The 20,342-nt window shown below is 30.5% G+C and overlaps 1 protein-coding gene across 2 annotated transcripts; it reads right to left on the reverse strand.

Moving 5' to 3' along the window:
• Positions 1–114: 114 nt before the first annotated feature.
• On the reverse strand, positions 115–20,088 carry LOC122714642 (E3 ubiquitin-protein ligase HUWE1). Of its 2 annotated transcripts, none has more exons than XM_043936148.1 (43): positions 19,272–20,088; positions 17,904–17,982; positions 17,592–17,810; positions 17,270–17,509; positions 17,123–17,185; positions 16,837–17,052; positions 16,402–16,673; positions 16,021–16,297; positions 15,310–15,942; positions 14,948–15,217; positions 13,580–14,782; positions 13,224–13,510; positions 12,892–13,129; positions 12,700–12,822; positions 9,680–12,588; positions 9,406–9,526; positions 9,186–9,291; positions 8,822–9,109; positions 8,577–8,721; positions 8,203–8,344; positions 7,997–8,123; positions 7,761–7,910; positions 7,525–7,671; positions 7,249–7,434; positions 6,973–7,147; positions 6,605–6,868; positions 6,270–6,498; positions 5,948–6,128; positions 5,502–5,871; positions 5,237–5,413; positions 4,499–5,114; positions 4,239–4,408; positions 3,942–4,123; positions 3,799–3,858; positions 3,596–3,717; positions 3,284–3,521; positions 2,890–3,165; positions 2,619–2,807; positions 2,356–2,543; positions 2,132–2,265; positions 1,855–2,020; positions 1,575–1,765; positions 115–1,507 (listed from the first exon to the last, which is right to left on the reverse strand). In XM_043936148.1, exons 2-43 carry the CDS (start codon positions 17,946–17,948, stop codon positions 1,405–1,407), a joined length of 12,438 nt encoding a protein of 4,145 aa, XP_043792083.1. In that variant the 5' UTR covers positions 17,949–17,982; positions 19,272–20,088; the 3' UTR covers positions 115–1,404. The 2 variants fall into 2 exon arrangements, with proteins under 2 accessions (XP_043792083.1, XP_043792082.1); XM_043936147.1 differs by having other exon boundaries at positions 9,406–9,541.
• Between the last annotated feature and the right edge of the window lie 254 nt (positions 20,089–20,342).

A 20,342-nucleotide genomic window follows, 5' to 3' on the forward strand; every position in this document is an offset into this window, starting at 1 on the left:
TATATATATATACATACATATATATATATACATATTGATTTAACGTTTACTAAAATGCTATACTACCAAGGTGTCTTCGTGTAATTAAAAAAAAAAGAGAGAGAGACGCAATCGTTTTATAAGAAATACAACATTTAGTTTATTTTGCGAATTCCTAAGCAATAACTCCCTAACAATATCGCGAAAAAGAGTCCGATGGATCTATGCTTTTTTCAACGTATATTGTCCTATTCGATGTGTTTACAAAAATTAACATCTGTTCGATTATGAAAATCTCATTATACGTTTCCTCCAGAGAAGAAGCATTTAGGTTGAAATAAAGGAAGTTCAAGGATATTCAAAGATTGGAGAGTTGGCGAATTGGACGTGATTTTGCGCTATATCCAGAGGAAAAAAAGAAAAAGGAAAAAAAACATTACATGACTTCCTTTTTAACATCACATTTCTCAAATGATTAATATTAAAACGATATTAATTAATGATTATTACTATCGATTAAGAATAATATAATTATTAATACTAATAGTGTACAACCATACGTTATTCTTTTTTCTTGCGGGCGTTAAGGATATAACATCGTGAAATGTTTTTCTCATATTTAGGCTCATGTCTAATCGGTTTCTTGAATAATATTACTCTGTTTCACATTCGTTCATTTTACATACACACCCATTCACGCTCTTACATACAACACGTTTCTTTTTCTTTTTTTTCTGATCTCATGTTCAGATCCATGTATTCTAAATTTCTGGCAGCTTTCTTTCACGCATAATAAGGAAATAAACACATACTCGGAATACAGGCACACTTCTCTATAACTTTTCCATTTGCCTTCTCGACATGGCAACAACTCGTTTCCGATTTCTTTCCTACCCCATATCTGAATCTGTTCAAGAGTAGAGCGGTTTTGAATCGCAATTATATTACATTTATTTCAGCCCGCTGCATTCTCTCTTATTTTTCTTTTTTTCCAATGATGAATTACATTGAATTCTTATTTATTATCTCTTAATTGTTAAGATCCTTAACTAAAGTGTCTGATTTTTTTAAGTCTTCCTTCCATCAGGAATTATTTATCTTTAAGCTCTGCATCTCCTCATTTTTTTTAAAGATCGTTCAACAAAATAAACTCTAGCGACGAGACATCGGTAATTACATCGTTAATTTTACGTATATACATACGCCTTTAGTTTTAATATGTATATATAGCGAAGTAAAAAGTTTATATACTAAATCTTGAGCGAAGATCAATCGGTACTTTTACATTTGTTTTATCAATATTTTAATCATTTTTCCCTTTGTTATTTTTGGTTGTTTTTTATATCTCATTTCTCTTTTCTTTTTTGTCTTCGCTCTTCGATTTTCATGCAAAATCACGCAAAATTTGCTCAACTTTGCAGAAATTTAGGCGAAACCGAATCCTTCACTGCATTCGTGGATCGCTTTTAATAAATTCGTGCGAAGCTTATCGTATGTTTCATAAACTGGTAGATCTAGCTGATTGAAACTAGAAACGAATTTTATAAGTTAAATTTAAATTCTAAAAAATTTAGAATGAAATAATATATATTTACCATGTATGTGCTGACGGAAGTCTATCTGTCGATCTATCTTCACGATGAATTTGGAACTTTTGTATACCATTCATTCCTTCTAAAGCAGCGAAACCTTGAAGTGGCACTTTTGAAGTTCCAGTAACAAATTGCAAAAATTTAGCCCTATCTGCTTGATCGAAACCTCGTAATGCTCTCCAGAACCATTGAATCTAAATATAAAATAAATAATATTTGTTATTAATAAATTCAAATTCAAATTTAAAAATATTATTAAATAAAATAATATCTTGCTATATACTTGTAAAGAATTTGCATTATATTTATGATATTCAGTATTAGCTTTAAGATCCTCAATATCTACATTGGGTAAGCCACTAATTAACAATTCAAGTTCTTGTTCATTGAATATAGAGATCAGTCGTTTGGGAATAATATCATAAAAACCTTCTAGGAACGCATTTAATCTGTAAACAAATAAAAAAAAACATTATATTTTATAAATCTATAAGAAAATTAATTATTTTATAAATCTATAAGAAAATTAAGATATTAAAATTAATCTTTATTTTATTTACTGTTTACGAATTGCTCCAGTCATTTTCATTTGACATACGAGCCGAATATATTCTAATTTTGTTTCCTCAGTAACAATGATATTACGTCCATTTGGTATTAAGTCACGCACATCATTTACACCAAATTCGTTTACCTAGAAAATCAATTAAAAAATCACAATATACAATAAAAAAAAATGAATATATAAATAAAAATTAAAAATTCTATTAATCTATTAATTTACCTCTGTAGAGAAAGTTAATTCATATCCAAGATCAGCAATATTATGCTCTGTGAGATATACAAGTCCTTTGTAAAAACTATAATCCTCACTTTCCATGTCTGTATGTTTCACAAGTATTCCCAAAATGTGTTTATAAAAACTACGCGTGAAGTAACATTCTAATAATTTGTTGTCATAAATTGCTTTAGCTGTGATAACAATTATTAATATTAATTATTTTTGTTTTTTTGTATATCATTAAAAATATAAAATAAAAAACTTACCTATAACTCGACCGACAAATTTATAATAACATAAGTGATTAGGATTACAATGCGAAGAGGAGTTTATCATATATGTAACTCGATCGCCAGGACTTACAGTAAACAGTGCGTACATAGGATTAAAAATTTCTCTGGAAATAATAACATACCACTCTCTAAGTAATCCTCCAGCATCTTGCCCTTCTTCACCTAAAATTATTTTAAAATAGAATAAAACAAAATAGACTTCATATCTTAACATATTTTTTAATGATCATTGCATATTATGTACCTTCAAAAACAATATAAAAACGATTTTTCCATTCATCAGCATTACGCCTATGAAGTTCTCGAAATGAATCTTCAAATACATTATTCCTACGAACATGTACTGCCAATTCTTCTCTTCGAATACCTTCATCCATTCGTTCTAATTCTGTTCGGAAATATCGTCTTTTTACGTCAAAATCAAGAACTCTTGTGTGATCCACTAACACAGAGAATGGTCCATCTGCTAAATGTGTGGTTGTTTGACGAAGAATTTGATTTAAAACAGTTCTGTGCGTTTCTGTAATATGTAAAACGTAATAAATATGAATTTATACGTTTGAATATTATATAATATTCTATTAAATGTATGTATGATGTTATGTATGATATTTTGATATTTTAATATAATAATGTACCTGCAAATTTAAGGAACTTGAGTTGGTCCGGTGGTAACGTCTTCTGTGGTGTAGGTTGTATATCCCAAGAAGTATTAATAGTAGCTTCTGATTGGGATGTTCCTTCATTATCTGAGTAAATTGGTGAAACAGGTGTTAGATCAGGAACTACTTCGCGATTTTCCGTACTTGTACTTAGATGACGATCACGAGAAGTACTCGATGATGAATGTACTAGGAAAAATGCTTCTACCGCAGGCTATAAAATATAATTCATCATGTGCAATTGGCTAATAAGAAATTAAATGAAAATATAAAATTTATAATATTTACTTGCAATACTAAAACTGCATGTTGATCTGGAGTATATTCCAATTCTAATAAACAAGCACTGAGTGTTTCCCACAGATGATCTAGTACTAAACTTTCACTTAATAATGGAAGCTTGTCTTCACCTATAAATTGTAAATTACAAATATTATTTAATAACTATGAAAATTAAACAATGTTTATAAAAATATAAAGCTTTAAATTACCTGATTCTGAAGCTTGGTTAGTATTTTCAGTGTCTACAGAACTTTCGGAACTTTGAGTGGCTGAAAAAAAATATTATAATTTATTTTATTTTCTGTTTTATATTAATATTTCAGTGACAGAAATAATGAAATATTAAACATACATGTTTTTTTATTATTTGCTAAACGTACAGCTTCCCTTATTTGTACAATCACTTTAAGTATTCTTAAGAAGAATGCCTGACTAGAAGTTTTGCTAACAAGGGCAGCCATCGATGGTAATTGAAGATCGCTGCCGGCTTTAACTTTACTTGGTGCAGTAATAACTACACTCTCGTTGGTAAATCTATAATAAATTATTATATTGATGTATAAAAAAAAAAAAAAAAAAAAAATAAAAAAAATAAAAAAACATGAAAAAGATAGTATTTGTGTATTTGTATATAATTCAAAAAGCATACCTATCTAAAAGAACCCAACGAGAACCTCCAGTACTAGTTGATGGTTGCTCTTCGATAGAATTTCGTCTAAGTTCACGATTCAAAACTTTTAACTCCATTAATAAATCTTTAATGTGTTCACAAACAACATTAGCCAATTCCATGGCACCTTCTAAGAGTAATTTTAATATCTGTAAAAATTATTTTATCAAATTAATAATTTTTTAAATTTTTTAAATATATAAATATTAAATGTATATAAATAGAACTTAAGCAATTACCAATTGTCTAGTAGGATCAGGACAATGAGATAAATTAAGCAACAAAGCTGTTGCATCTTCAAGTCCTTCTTCAGAGCAACTCTTACTCGTCAATACTTGCACAGCCAATTTAAGATGTTCTTCTGGTGCAGCAATGCTTTGTTCTTTATTCACATCTGTTCTTTTATTCTTATTTCCTTCTTGTCTACGATACGGATTCACTTCCGTTAATCCGATTGAAATTAAAGACAACAATTTCAACACTTTGTCCGTTAATTGACTGCTACGTTTAATAACCGACCAATTTAGCATTGAAATTAATTGACCGAAAGCGGATGACTCAAAAGTTGTGATATTATGTTCCGTATCATTTCCTAAATTTGAATTTGAGTGTGATCTAGCAACTGATTTTCCTTTTTTCGAAGCACATGAATCAAGTTTCAATAACATATCCCAAAAATCAGGTTGATCACTTTTTCCTGGTTTTGATGTGGATTTACTTTTCGAACCGACTTCTTCTTTGTTACTTGAATCTTTTTCTTTATTATTTTCTTTTTCATCTGATTCTTTAGACTTGATTGGTACAAAGTAACCAGGAAAGCCTTTAGCCAATGATATTAATAACTCTAATGTATGCCTACAAAAAATGCAGTTAAATTAATTAAATTATTTAAAAATTCTTTGTAAAATATATAGATTGTCTTTAAAATACATTTATATTTTTTTTAGACATACATATAAATAATTTAATTAATTTACCTGCATACTGTAGGAGCTGCTTGAGGATGGATGGCGATACTACTGCCTTGTCTTTCTGATTTTTTGCCTCCATGTCTAATAATATGGAAAACATTTGCTCTGCATCCAAGCGCAGCATCAATACTGATGTTTAACCATGACTGTGCATTGCTTCTTTGATCAAAAATTTTAGGAGCACTAAAAGAAAAAAATTAAAAGATTTGATATATACACAATATAATTATATAAAATATGATATTTGTCTTTAAAAAATAAAATATTTTACCAATAATCGTGATGCATCATGGGCACTAAACTTTTCCTTCTGATTTTTCCACCAAAGTCCATGGCTATATCTTTATTTTCATCATTACTTCTTTCCATGATACTTAGTAAGGCTCTAACTACCCATTCCCTTGTGCTACCGTGATAGCAAAGATTCCTGATAACTCTATGAAGCCTTAATGTATTAATTTTTGGTTCATCAACAAACAGTAATACCAATACGCAAGCCATCGACTCATGATCCAATAATTGTCTGCCTCTGAGTCGTAGACCCGCTCCATGATGCGTTATACTAGGATCACCATTTGTCCATGGTTGCCATCCTCTTTGTGCTACTGTATGAATCGCATAACGCGTACCGCCACCTCTACCTATTATTTTACGTTTAATTATTAATGTTTTGTAATTAAATATTTCAAATATAAATATATGATATTTGTCATTTACCTCTTCCAGAATTTCGCAATATACTAGATAAGGCGGCATTTCCTTGACTAACGTGATTAAGAAATCGATCTTGCATTATATGTCTATTTCGAGCTTCCCATTCTCTTCGAAGATTTTGAGCTTCTTGAGCTAAATCTGGTGGAAGAACGGATATTTGCGATTCTTCCATATCAGTTAAAATCTGTATATATAAGAAAAATAGAAAATTATATATTATTAAATATTTTAATAAAAAAAGAAAAATAAAAACAAAACATTAGAAATGTTTCAATAAAAAAAATATGAATAAAATATGAATAAAAGTTATGACTTCTTGACTGACCGCTTGTCGAAGAGAAGGTTGTAAATTTTGGAAGAATGCAGCTGCGTCAACTGGATCTTCTGGATTGGCACTTGCGGCTGCGTGACGTTGTTGTTCCAATCGTTGTTGTGCAAGAACTTCTTCTTGTATTGCTGGAGGTAAAGCAGCTAAAAATTCAGGATTAACTTCAACTGGCCCTGTTAATTCTTCGACTACAGTTGCCTGTGCTCGTTGTCGAATTCGTTGAAGTCTATGAAAATTGCAAAAATTAGAATCAATGAATTAGAAATAGAATTGAGTAGAAATTTATTTCTACTCAATTTCTTTTATTATATAAATAGTAGTATGATAAATACCTCAGTTGCTCAGCAATAACTTCGTCACGCATATCTTCGGGTAATGCAGCTAAGAAAGAAGGATCTACGCCATCCGGTAATTGTTGTTCTTGAGATTGTTGGTTTTGTTGTTGTCGCTGCGATTGTTCTTGTGACTGTTGTGGCTCTTGTTGTTGCTGCTGTTGTAGAGATGGTTGTTGTTGCTGTTGCTGTTGTTGTTCTGATATTTCTGGATTAATATTTTCCGACGCGGAAGTGGTAGGTACTTGATTGAGGATATTCGCACTGTATCAAGAATATGTTAAATTAATAAACTTAATTTTTAATTAATTGATTAAATGAATTAAATTTAGTTAATTATATATATATATATATATAAAGATATTCACTTTCGTTCAACATTTGATTGACTGTCATCCGTAAGAATTCTTATCCATTCAGATGAATCACTTTCTCTTAATAAATCTTCATTAGGTTCTTGACTGAAATCAACAACTATGGACGTATTAGGTCGACTAGATGTTTCATTAGTATTAGATCCTTCAACGGTACGTTCAGATTGTCCTGTAATTAATTATAGTATAATTAATTCACATTGTTAAAAAGTTTCTGTGTTGAAAAAAGAAATTAATAATAATAAAAAATAATTTTAAAAATTAAATTACTTAATCTGCTTGCTTCAGATGCGCAAGGTCCAAGTACAGAATCCACTATACTTTCAGCAAGTTCTAAAGTTGGATTTCGATTGCTTATTCTAGGATCTCTAGGTTCTGTTGGTTGTTCTTCTGGTGGGGGAGGTGGTGGTCGTTCTTCATCTTCTTGAATGGTTGCATCCATCTCACCAGTTACATCTAAAAATTGATATGATCAAAATTTTAATTTTATTTAATAATTTAATTTTTGTTTAAATTTTGGCTAATATAAATGTTTGATAATTGTACCAATTATATCTTCGTCAAGCGTGCGTTCTAATCGAGTTGTTTCCACGCAAGTTTCAAATCTAGGAACAAAATTATTCGTTTCTTCTCTTTGTGATGTTGATGCAGTTGATATTTGTTCATCCATAGATATTATAGTAGAAGAACCAGCTAAAAAATATAATTATAAATAAGCGTATATAGCTATTTGTAAAATGTAATACAACTGAAATAATTAATTATAATAATAATCAATATACATTCTGTATTATTTAAATGATCTTTTCCATCTTTGTTGTCTTTTTCACTTTTTTTCTCAGAAGCGTATTGCATTTTACGTCTTTCACGTCGTTCTCCCAATTCTGCATTTCTACGTTTTTCCAATCCAGGAATTAGTTTATGTACAACACCTTTAACAAAAACAAATTATTTTATTTTTCCAAAATCCTTTTCCTTTTTTTTTAAATTTATCAATATCTTTAATATTGATATTTACCGACACAGCAATCCGTCTGGGAGTCTCCATCTAATAATTTGCTTTCTTCAATCCACCAATGTAAAGCAGTAGGAGTATTATTTACTGTAGTTGCAAGACTAGATCCGAAAAGATAGCCAGATTGATCCTAAAAAAATTGTTATTAATGAAGAAAAAATAAATTAATATAAAAATAAATTAATTAATAAAAATCATAATCTACAAACCACAAAATCTATTTGTTCTTCTTCTTGATTTGTTAATATTCCAACGCCATTATCCATTACTACAACGCGTGTATCTCGAAAACTGGAAGCCAAAACCTGACTGGCAGATAATGGAATTGCTTGTGCAGCTGGACCTAAAAGTCTATTGATTGCAAATACAATATATATATTATTTTATAAAAATTTAATGTATGAAATTAAATTATTTAATTATATTTTATATAATTAAAAAATTTCTAATTATTTTTTATGTATTTATATTTTTTATATATATAAAAATATATTTTTTTATATATTATATATATAAAATTTATATATTTTTAAATTTAAATTTATATAAATATAATTAATGTATTCAATTTGAATTAATTTACCTTTGCAATATTACAGGTGGATTTGGATTTCGTGGATTTGGTAATTGAAGATATTGATATCTTCGCGGTCGTACAGCTCTCTGACCTCTCGTATTAGTAGCATCTAAACCTCCCTGTGGTATTAGCAACGAATGGGAATTAATACCTGCAAATAAAGGAATCAATTTATATTATAATTAAATATCAATTATAATATAATTATTTATTATTTTTTGATATTATTATTATCATAATTTCAGGCTCACCACTACTTTCAGAAATTGATGGAGGATTTTCAAATAGTCCCAAAGGAAGAGGAAACGTTGTACTCCATGGAAGACTAGATCGTGGTGTAACTGTAGTTGAAGAATTCACGTTGTCTTGATTATCTATATTATGTCGAATCATTACGACACTACTACCATCACGATCTGTTGATGGAATCATTCTGAATACACCACTTTCTCCTACATCTTCGTAGAATTCAATTCCGTCTTCTTCATAATTTGAGGATCCTTCTTCTTCTTCTTCCTCTTCTTCTTCATTTTCTTCTCCTAATAAATAAAATTTTAATATTAATATAATTTAATTAAATAAATATTTCTATTATATATAACATAATAAAGTTACCATCATCTTCTTCTTCTTCTTCTTCATCTTCATCATCTTGCACTTCATCTTCATTATCATCAGATGGGTTACTATCAGAATCCGAATCAGAACTCATTAAATCCTCCTAAAAAATATAATTTCATAAAATAAAAATTAAATATATTAAAAATCACTATATTTTAAATATTTTGACTTATAAAAAAAAATAAATAAAATAATTAATATAAAATATTCTTACCGTAGCATCTCGAGTTGGATCAAAATCAGCTTCTCCATCTCTTATTGCAAGACTTTCTTCATCAATGTCCATTGGTCTATGTGGTCGAGAAGATTGATCTTCCGTCACGCCCGGCCCGTCCCTGGAAAATAGTACACTACTTGACTATAAGTACAGTAGCTTATACAAATTTAAAAATATGTATATATATATTTATTAAAATTTTTATATTATTAATTCAATTAATATTTCAAAAAAGAAAATTTAAAAAATATAAAACATTATATATGGTTACCTTTCAAGCAGTTGATCCATAATGTCTTCTAAAGCAGCTTCGTCTTCGTGTACTTGACTTTCCGAAGTAGGTTCAAGACTTTCCGCAGTAACAGATATATCGTGTTCTGTATTCTCTGCATCTTCGTTTGTTTCTTCACCAACAGCATGTGTAGCTTCTGATGTTGTAGTTCCTGTTTGTTCTCCAATAGGCTCTTCTTGAACTGTTCTACTTTTTGGTTTTGTAAATTTGTTATTAATAGCACCTGGCATTGGTTGATTTATAATTCGTGAAAGCGTTTCCAATGGTTTTAAAGCAGCATTGATAGTAGCAGCCATATTTGGACTTGATAAATCCAGACTATGTGGAATTTTTGCTAAATCTGTAATTATTCCTTTTCTCAACATGATTCTTACAATATAGTTAACATTGTTGTACTGATGCATCTTCAAGGAGGTCCTCAATTGATTGTAAGAAGTTGGTGGACAACTATCAATCATGGTAGAGATTAATCCAACTAATAATTGAATTTGTGCATGTTTCTCAGAACTTTCAGGAAGAGCTAGAGTTCTTGTTAAAGCTGCTTTTACTTCAGTTACTAAAGTTGTTTGAACATCTGGAGAATGATTACAGGAAGCAATAGCAGCTATCAACATTCTCGCCATACTGCTGCATTGTTTGTCACTTGAATTTTCTGGTGACATTGGTAAAAGCTTATCCAAAAGAAAAGCAAGAGCTGTTGTGTATTCAGGAACCATTTCACTTTGTCCGGCTCGATATGCATGCTCTGTAATCAAACTTGCGACCGCACTATATGAGCGAACGGCTTCTGCAAGTATCTTCAAAATAGCAGATTTTGTTAATAAAGGTTTTTCTGCTTCTTCTGGTTCCACTTTACTGTTGTTGCTATTATCTGGATAAATTTTCATTGGTATTATTTGAGAAACTTGATCCTCATCATCAAGAGTATCATTTGATGTTGTTGCATTATTTCTAAGAACATCTCGTCGAGAAGATGAACTTCCAACATTAGAATAAGATGTCTTCTTTTCTGGACTCCTTGTTGGTGTAGAAGACTTTTCATCAGAGATAACTGGCATAGGTTTTATAAGAGCATTCAGAAGATCTTTTACAACAGATATTGAAGCTTTCTCTACCATAGGCATTACTGATGAGTGACTTGGTGGAAGTGCCTTGACAATTAATCTATTATCATCATCCTCTTTTCCTAATAGACGAATATCTACTCTTAAAATGTTTTCACAAACTTCTCTATAAACTTCCGGATTGCGACATACAGCGCTATTAATCTGACGTGTCATAAATAAGATTTCTTTGCAAGCTGGAGGAATATTACCTTGAGTACGACTACGAATTACTTTTTCCATGGCTAATCGAAGAGTACATGGTTCTTCTAAAGCATGCCTTATTAAAAGAGTACTTAAAGTTATGCATCCAATGAAACTGCTTGCTTGAGACATTTCTAGAAGAAGTTTCACACCACCCTCACGAACAAATATTTCAGCATTTTCATAATCTCTTGTAAGTCTCAAACAAACTTTCATAGCTGCATGTAAAGCATCTCGATCTACTGGAATAGCCATCAACCTCACACAAGCGCGTATGATACTTGGAGCCATGCTAGGATCTAATCCTTGCAAAACTGTATTCCGTTTATCTTCTATTCGATTTTCGTCAGTGTCCATATTTGTATCAGAACCTGATCCACCATCTTCATTTCCGGTATGTAGTTTAAAGCCCATCGTGATAGGTCTTCTATTACCAGTTTCTTCATTAACTTGAGTCATACATGAAAAATTAATTACATATCGTCGCCTGTTACATGTTACTCTAGTACTAGACTCGCCAGCCCAATATGCATCATTAATTATTCGATTATTTACTGGAGAATATAAATTCCATTTTCCGGTGCTGAGATCGAACCATTTCCACATCCTGGTTGTTACTTTATACATTAATTCCTTTCTCTTTGTCAGTACCGCTACTTTTTCTAAACGTTCTATCAGCAATAACAAAGGTGCAAGCCATTTTCTAGTTTTCGTAGATGTATCTTTATTACCTTCTTTGACAATTTTACTTTTACTTGCAGTTAACGGACCCTCACTTACAACTAATAAACGTACGAGTTTATTTAAAATAGCATATTCTTCTACGATTTGAGCACAGGGCACTCGCATTTCTTGGAATGTTCCCTCAAAGAACATTGTATATAGATAAATACGTCCAGTAACTTTATTAGCTTCTTTACATTCTACTAATTTTACTCCAGCATTCGGATCTTGACTTTCAGCAACTTCGATTAAATAATCTACTAAACCACCAATTTCTTTCATAAGTTGTCGTAACATATTATCACGCCATTCATCTCCGTTTCTTTTAGCGATAGCAACTAATAAATCGCAAATTCTGTATACAGTATCAGGCATGAGATCCAATAAATTTAAACATTGACTTAAAGCATTTTGTGTAAATTTATCTATGCTTTCAGTTATGGTAGTAGCCTCACGTGAACTGGATTCTTCTGTGCTGAAAACATTTCGCGTTTCCGCCGTTTCTCCAAGCGACATCGCTATGGCATGCATTATTTGATCATCGTCTACCAATTCTAAATCCATTATTAAGTCTTGTCCGCTTACATCACCTGCTGGCACATCTGATCGACGTAGAGTAGCAGGATTAGTTAACAAATAATCAGTAGCTTGTTCAACTGTCAATGTATGAAGCAAAGCTTCTATACAATGAGCTCTACTGAAACCCATATCCATTAACTGTCTTAGATGTTCTGGATTTACATCTGCTTCTGGTTCTTCTCTGCGATCGGATATTGTTCCACCCCTTCCAATTCCACTAGTTCCACTAGTACTACCACTAATACCTCCTTCATTATTTTCTTCTTTTTCAGCATGTTCCTATAAAGAAATTAATTTTAAAAAAATTTGTTTTTTTTTTTTTTTTCGTAAAGATTTGTACATAAAGATATTTAATTCTACATATTTTGCATAGATATAAAATATGTATACCTTTATGATCTGCTCACTTCGTAAAATATGTCTTAGGATGGATAAAATAAGTTCTGTCATATGAACTCCATAATTTTTTAAAGGTTTCTTTCCCCACATTAACATCACTGCCTCAAAAGCTTCCTATAATTGATAAAAAATGTAAATATAATCAATAACATAAAATATTATTTATTTCGTTTTGAAACAAACCTTATGAATATCCGTAAGATATTTTATAGGATCAAATGTTTCATATACTTTGTATATTCCAGTACATTTTGAAGAAACAACATATGGAGAATCAAGAAGAGTTTTAGGATTCACCATTTTCTCTAAAATCATCAACCAACCATCTAAGAATTCTCCAGTACAATCAGGTAAATTTGGATGCTCTAATCCTTCAGATAACGGAAACTGTCCTCCTCCAGATAATACCCAATGAAAAGCACTAAAAATATATAAAAATATTATTCGAAATAAAAAATGAATTATTAAGGATTTAAAAAATTATATTTCTTAATATCATTATTAAATTTACTTACGCGAAAAATGCATTTTGTCCGCCGAGTTTAACGAACTTTTGAAGCATTAAATGAAATGGATATCCCTTTTCATCAAATAGTGCAGGAGATACAAAACTTAGAGTGCACATCAAAAAGGTTACTTGAAGTTTTGGTACTGTCGATGGTGGTAATTTATCCCATGATAATCCGCGAATTAATACACAATTTAAAGCAGTTGCTACACTTCTAGACGCTTGTGAAGGTAGGGCTGGTATTGGAGGCATCTGTTGTCCTCTACGTTGTCTAATTGGAGAGCCCATGCAAAGCTGAATAAATTTAAATATTAAAATTAGAAATGAAAATATATTTTAAAATTTGAATAATCTCTTACTTACCTTTACAAGTATAGCAAAGAGTTCTGCTAAAGCTCTGCCCATTTTAGATGTAAGTCCCAACAAATGTTTAGGATATGTAAGTCGATGAGAGTTTGGAGATATTCTTCCTGTACTAACACTTGGTTTTTCGTCTACTTCCATAGGTATAGGAGGCGGATCAGTGCTTAAAGCTTCCATAGCTGTAGTCATCCCATTACTTCCCATATCTGTAGATGTAGCACCAGACCAACTAGTACTTTCACCTTCATTTGTTGATTCAGGACGTATAAGTTTATCCATATCTTCTTTTCCAAAATCACAACCAGCCGGAATAAAATCTTCCGTGGTAAGTGCTAATAAGGCTGTGCTTTCCCAGATCAGAGCTGTGTACAGTTCTGATAAACCTTTCAGAACAGTCAAACCAAGCTCAGAGCCCCAATGATTCATAGCCAAGTTTCTGATTTCACTTTGACTGGTACGGCACACTTGTGCAAACATTATTATATATCCGTAAGCAGCATTCATAGCATGAAGTAAAGGTGTTGCCGTATCACTAGTAAAAGCTGTTTCTAGATTCGGAGCATTGACAAGTTCATGTAATAAAACAGATCCTCCTGGAGCTTCCATGTAATTGTATAATGGTTTTAGCAAATTCAAAACTTCATTCAACTGAGACAGACCAGTTTTAAGAACTAATGGTTCATGTGCGAGATTTAAAATACTTTTACAAACTGTAGCTACAGCTTGTGCCGTTTGGGCAACTGAATGATCCACTGGAAGATTGGGTAATCCTAAAATTGACAATAATGGTACGAGACCTTTTTGGGCAACAAATTCTCTACAATGATCATCCGTCGAATTATTACTGAGAATAGCATCAACGAATTTTGTAACATTTTGTATATATTCCATTAAAGCTATTGGAGTTTTCTCTCTAGGTTGAGGTGGTGGAACTGGTTGAGCAGTGGATGATGAACATTGTTCTTCACGTTGTGGATGAGAACTTGTACTAGCTTCTTCTTCGTCCTCTTCTTCTTCGTCGCTACTACTTCCACTACCACCTCCTCCTCCTGCACCAGAATCTCCAACTCCAACTCCAACAGATTGTCCAGAAGATTGACGATTTCCAGAAGTAGTATTTGATTGAGAATTATCGAATTTATCTTCAGCTTGCAAGCATATATAACGAGGATCACAACCCAGTACACAAAGTTCTTCTAATAACTATATACAAAAATAAAATATATAAATATTAATATGAATAATATATATTTATTGCTATTACTTATTATTCGTCTTTGATTTTAGATTCAACAAATATTGTGTGAAATTATATTTAAAATATATTATGTGTATCAAAAAAAAAAAAAATATATATATATATAATACCTTTATAACAGCAGCAATTGCATCAACCTTCAAACTTGGCTGATGTCGCATTAATTCATCCATTGCATTACCCAAATTTGAAGCAGTATCACCTAAAGGATCTGTGCTACGACGTCGATTCATTGCAGGCAGATAAAGTGGCGATAATAATACTTTAAATAAGCGTTCGAAAGGGCGTCGTTTTACAAATGATTCTAGTCCACGCTGATTTAAACACAAAGCACTAAATACATTAGGCAGTGATCCTAGAACTTCTCTACTAGCAGGAATCTGTAAATACAAATATTATATCAATAAATATTATCATTTTTATTAATATATTATACATTATATTTTTTAAAATAAATTAACAAGTTAATTACTTCTTTAATTAGTAAAGCATGCAATACAAGATCAGTTAATCCATTATCCTGTAAAGAAGATAATAAAGATGGCTCTTGGAAAACATATACTGTTACAGCATCCGTTGCAATAAGGAACAAAGAAGGACCATAATATTCTGAATTACTGATAATGTGTCTCAAAGAAGAAGGTAAAGTACCCTCCATAACATGTCTAATACTATCAGAAAATGTAGGATCTTGAATAATTTTTTTAATAAAATTTAATAACGCTTTTAAAAGCGTAACTCGCTGTGGTAGACAAGTTTTTCCAGTTTTTCCAGCTGAATAGTCTGGTATTTGTTCATTTTTATCATCGGTTTTGGAACTCATATTCTCATCTTCCGAAAATTCCATAGGATTAGATGATTCTTCACGCTCATCAAAAGCTCGTGAAGACGTAGAACTTTCATCACGATCCATTGATCTTTCACGAGTGGCCTGAGAATTATCTTGATAATGTATCGGTTCTATTTCAAATGGTTGTTCTTTTCTACAAACATTTACTTCCATATCAAGACGATTAATAAAACTGGCTAAACCACCATGAGCTTGAAATCCTTGCATATCTATATTTGTTATTAAGTCTATAACACGAACTGCCCTTGTTACAAACTATAAATAAGAAATTAAAATTAAATACGGAAGTATTTTATGAAATTAAATATATAATGAAATTGTAAAAAATTTTACCGTCAAATGTTCAAACTCGCTACCAGGCCAATTCATGATTTTTAACAAACTTTCCATCATTCCACAACTAACAAGTGCTTCACATCCTGCTTCATAACTCGAAAGATGGTAAAGAAAGCTAAATAAAGCTGTTGCAAGTGATAAAGGAAATGGTTGTCCTTCAGGTTGAGGAGAAATCAATGTTGAAATACAAGTTCGAATTAATACAGGAAAAAATCCATGATATGAATTGGCTCCAGTGACGTCGATTATCATATTTAATCTTGAACTAGGTTTTCTAAAATAAATTAAAATGAATCAATAAGTCAAAAAATTAATGATAACAAAATTTCGTAAAAAATATCAGAAAAATTATAATTTTAGCATAATATTTTTTCTTACTTTGGAAAATGTGGATTGCGATCTAAATGAATGATACTTGTAAGAGTTCTTAAAGCAGCAGCACGTAATTCAACAAGATGTGCATGTGGAAGTTCCAGTAATTCAACTAATTCTTCTAAAAGTCCAGGATGCAGCAAACTATGTGCATTTTCTTCTAGTTCACTATTATATACAAGTATTGATAATGCCTGCAGCCGAGCGTGCACACATTGTAATCGTCTTCTATAGTCAGAAAAACTGTGTGCTAATCTTATATGTGTAAATAACGCAATCTAAAAAAAAAAAAATAACAAACCTAAATATTTATATATACATTCATTAAATAATTAAATATATTATAATAATTTATATATATTAAATTATTATATATATTAAATTATATTCATTAAGTATTAAATACATATCAAAATTAATATTAAAACAAATATAATTTACCTGTCGATCTTGGGGTACATTATTGACTTTTAACAAATCATTCATAATTTGTGCTGGTGTTTTACCCAGTTTATCTACATTTTCTATATGTATACATGTTACAAAATTCGTCTGCCCAGATTTTTTTGTGCCAATGTTTGATGTAGCATTTGAATCTGTCGTTGAATTTTCTGCATAAAATTCGAAATGCAATGTTGTGGCACTTGCTGGAAGTGGCTAAAAAAATTAAAAAAAAAATGCAATATATTTTTTTAAGAATTATAATTATTTATAGAATTTATGTTACCTTGTCTGGATATTCTTTACAACATTCTGCTAAACCAAATCCATTTTCTTTACCTCCCCAACTCTAAAATATAAAAATTGCATTTAGAACTTTTATAAGTTTTTTATATATTAATATAACATACATCAATTAATGTACATATCCTACCTCTGCTAAAAGAGTAAGTCTACTTAATAACGCTTGCCTCTTGTCACTGTTTAAACGTGCAATAAAATTGCTACGTTTACTGAACATGTAGAGAATATTTAATACACCAAGGACAACATGCATGTCACAGCTTGATAATAAAGTCACTAGATGTTCCATACTGCTGTATAAATGTCGTGAATATGAATGTTCAATTAATAATGTTGTAAGATGTAGAACCCAAAGGAGAAGTTCTTTTGCCTATAAGTAATAGAATAAATATATTTACATATTTTTAAGAATAATAGTCTATAAAAAAAATAAAATTATATAGCAATTGTACTTCTCTATTTTGAGGAAGATCACAAGCCAATTCCCATGGATTGTCTGGGCTTTTAGCAGCAGCTTCTTCCAAAATGCTGTCACTAAGATCCAATACATCGACCCAATGAAATAATTCACATTTACCAAAAGTCCATGCATCTATTTGCTTTAGCTCCTCTAGCAATTCTGCATGGGAGCATGAGCGCAACTTGTTTATAAGCGCCTGACATTTTGCAGGCTAAAAATTTATTTAAATCATGTAGAAATTAACATATTAGCATATATTGTATAATATTTTTTTTTTAGAAAATATGATTAAAACATTACTTACCGCTTCTGATGTATATTTTCTCAATCTATTGCGATCAATTTTCATTTTGACAGATAGATTCTCTTCAAGAATTTAAAATCTGAAATATTATTTTACAATATATTTAATAAAAATAATTAATATAATTTTCATTAAATGTAAATATGATAATTTAATTTATTAATCTATAATAAAATTTTTTCTTATATTAATTATTATATTTTTAATAAATAAAATCATTTTTATAATTATTAAATATTAATAAATTTTATTCTATATTTGACTGTTAAAATTTTTTAAAGATTATTAAATCAAGAATAAAAGAATATAACTTATATAATGTTTATGCAATCTTATTTAATATGAACAACGAATTTCAAAATCAATAAATATAATAATATTAATGGAATATATTTAAAAAATATAATATATTTTAAAAATTTAATTCATATTCTTGAATATTATTTAATAATTTCCTAGAAAATTTATATATTATTTCACAAATTTTTTTTATATTGCGAAATAAAATTATTGCGAAAAAAATTATCTTTATTACGAAATCATTATTCCATATAAATCATAAAATTCATTAGATTATTAAATTAAATGTTTTAATAAAATAATAAAATAATATGAAATAAAAGAAAACACTTTATCATTTTTATGTTGATTACAAAATTTTTCCATATGGTTTTTTAAAGCAGATACTAAAATAAAATCATTGTTATTAATATATATGCATATATGTATATATATATATATATATATATATCTTTGAATCGATAATTTTTTTAATTATTATTTAATAAAAAAATTTACTAATAAAACGGCATAGGTCATACAAATTTATATCAATTAAAAAAAATTTTAATTTAGAACATAGTTAATTATAACACAACATTCGTAAAAAGAACAACACAATGACGTCGTAAACCTCATGATAAGCCTTGAAAGCATGACAAATCGTGACAAAACGTACTGTCGACGGCGCGAATAGTTATTTAAATGAATCTGTATAAGGAAACATATAATCGATTATAAAAGGAAAAAAAGCAACGTAAACAAAGGAATTTTCTAGGAAAAATACAATACAGTTGCAATGTAAATTTTAATGTTCTAGAAGTTCCGACCGTTAGAAGGACAATAGGAACGAAAACAGCCTCGATTCTCGTTAAGATGCAGAGTCATCAATTTCTAGAGCCTAACCTAACTTAAGCGTATGCGACTATCATAAAATAATAACAAAAATAAAATACTTGTGAATAATTTTAAAAATCATATTGGAAAATAACAAATAATACCGAATAACGAGTTAAAACGATAAAAAAATGAACTATAGAATACATAAAAGTGGTGAAAGCAGAGATGCACTCGTGGCACGAAACTTACCTATAGATAAGCCGACAAGGATTTGATAGAGTCGTCCTTGTCGTTCGGCCTTTCGATAAATTCGAGGTCGGAACGATGCGGCATCACGGCCGTCGAAAACCGTTCCGTCGGTGGTTTCTTACCACCTTGATCGTCCTCGACTAGATTATATATCTTCAGTCAATGGGACGCCGTTTTAATTTCGCACAATGCTAAATGGAATTCGACGAAATCAAACCGAATGATTTGAAATGACAAGAATTGACCGGTTTCTGTGAGAATAGATATCGAACTAGATCAAAACAAAACTTAGCGAGCGTGAATAGAGCGCGATCCTCTTCTATCGCTTAGCGCCAATCGGAGTACCGATCACCGCCATTTTACCGAGGCTTTTCGCGGAGGATCGTCCACCTTTCCTTTTAACCTTTCCTTTCGTAATGTGCTTCCGGATTGCAAGCTTCTCGAATAATCTTGCAAAAGTTCACGACCGTCACGCAACACTACACAACACTGCTCACGGATTAGAAGAATCGACAATCAACGATTTTATTATTCCGAATGCACCACACTGACTGCTTGTGTACGCAGAATCATATATATCATATAGACTGAACAAGGCAGCACTGCTACTAACCACTGGTAGCTGATTCGCATCTTTCGTTAAGAAATTCCATAAAACTGTACGTTTGCATTATATCGCTGCGCAATATGGAGGATTATATAGCAAATGTGTCCTACTCTCTGGACCGATTTTTCTGATTCGTTCACTTCCGAGAAATTCGTACTTATGATAGGACGCTTTGCAACTATTCGTAACTGTTCTTCATTATGTGTCGTTGTTGAACATGCGTCTAGAAACACTATGAGAAATTCAGTCATGCATTACAAAATGCTCAATGTGAATAGGACTTAAAGTTATTATGAACACTGACTTGTATCTCTTCCCTTTCAGCCAATCCTAACGAAACTTTCCATTGTATAGTGATCTGATTGACTAAATATATAAAGGGTTTTATTTTTTATACATAAGCCGCTCCATTTAATTATTCCTTTCAAACTGCGCAGTATTGAGCAAACAATGAAACTTCTTTT

Source organism: Apis laboriosa, unplaced genomic scaffold, assembly GCF_014066325.1.
Source record: "Apis laboriosa isolate Shangri-la unplaced genomic scaffold, ASM1406632v1 scaffold344_cov150, whole genome shotgun sequence".
In the NCBI taxonomy this organism is placed as follows: Eukaryota; Metazoa; Arthropoda; class Insecta; order Hymenoptera; family Apidae; genus Apis; species Apis laboriosa.

What these genes read in the sequence shown, in the direction of transcription:
- LOC122714642 (XM_043936147.1), bottom strand. Translation starts at nt 17,948, where the DNA reads ATGAAAATTGATCGCAATAGATTGAGAAAATATACATCAGAAGCG. An exon ending in ATGGATCAACTGCTTGAAAG is followed by an intron (nt 9,542 to 9,679) that starts GTAACCATATAT and finishes ATAGTCAAGTAG; the next exon opens with TGTACTATTTTCCAGGGACG. An exon ending in AACCTTCTCTTCGACAAGCG is followed by an intron (nt 6,129 to 6,269) that starts GTCAGTCAAGAA and finishes TTATATATACAG; the next exon opens with ATTTTAACTGATATGGAAGA.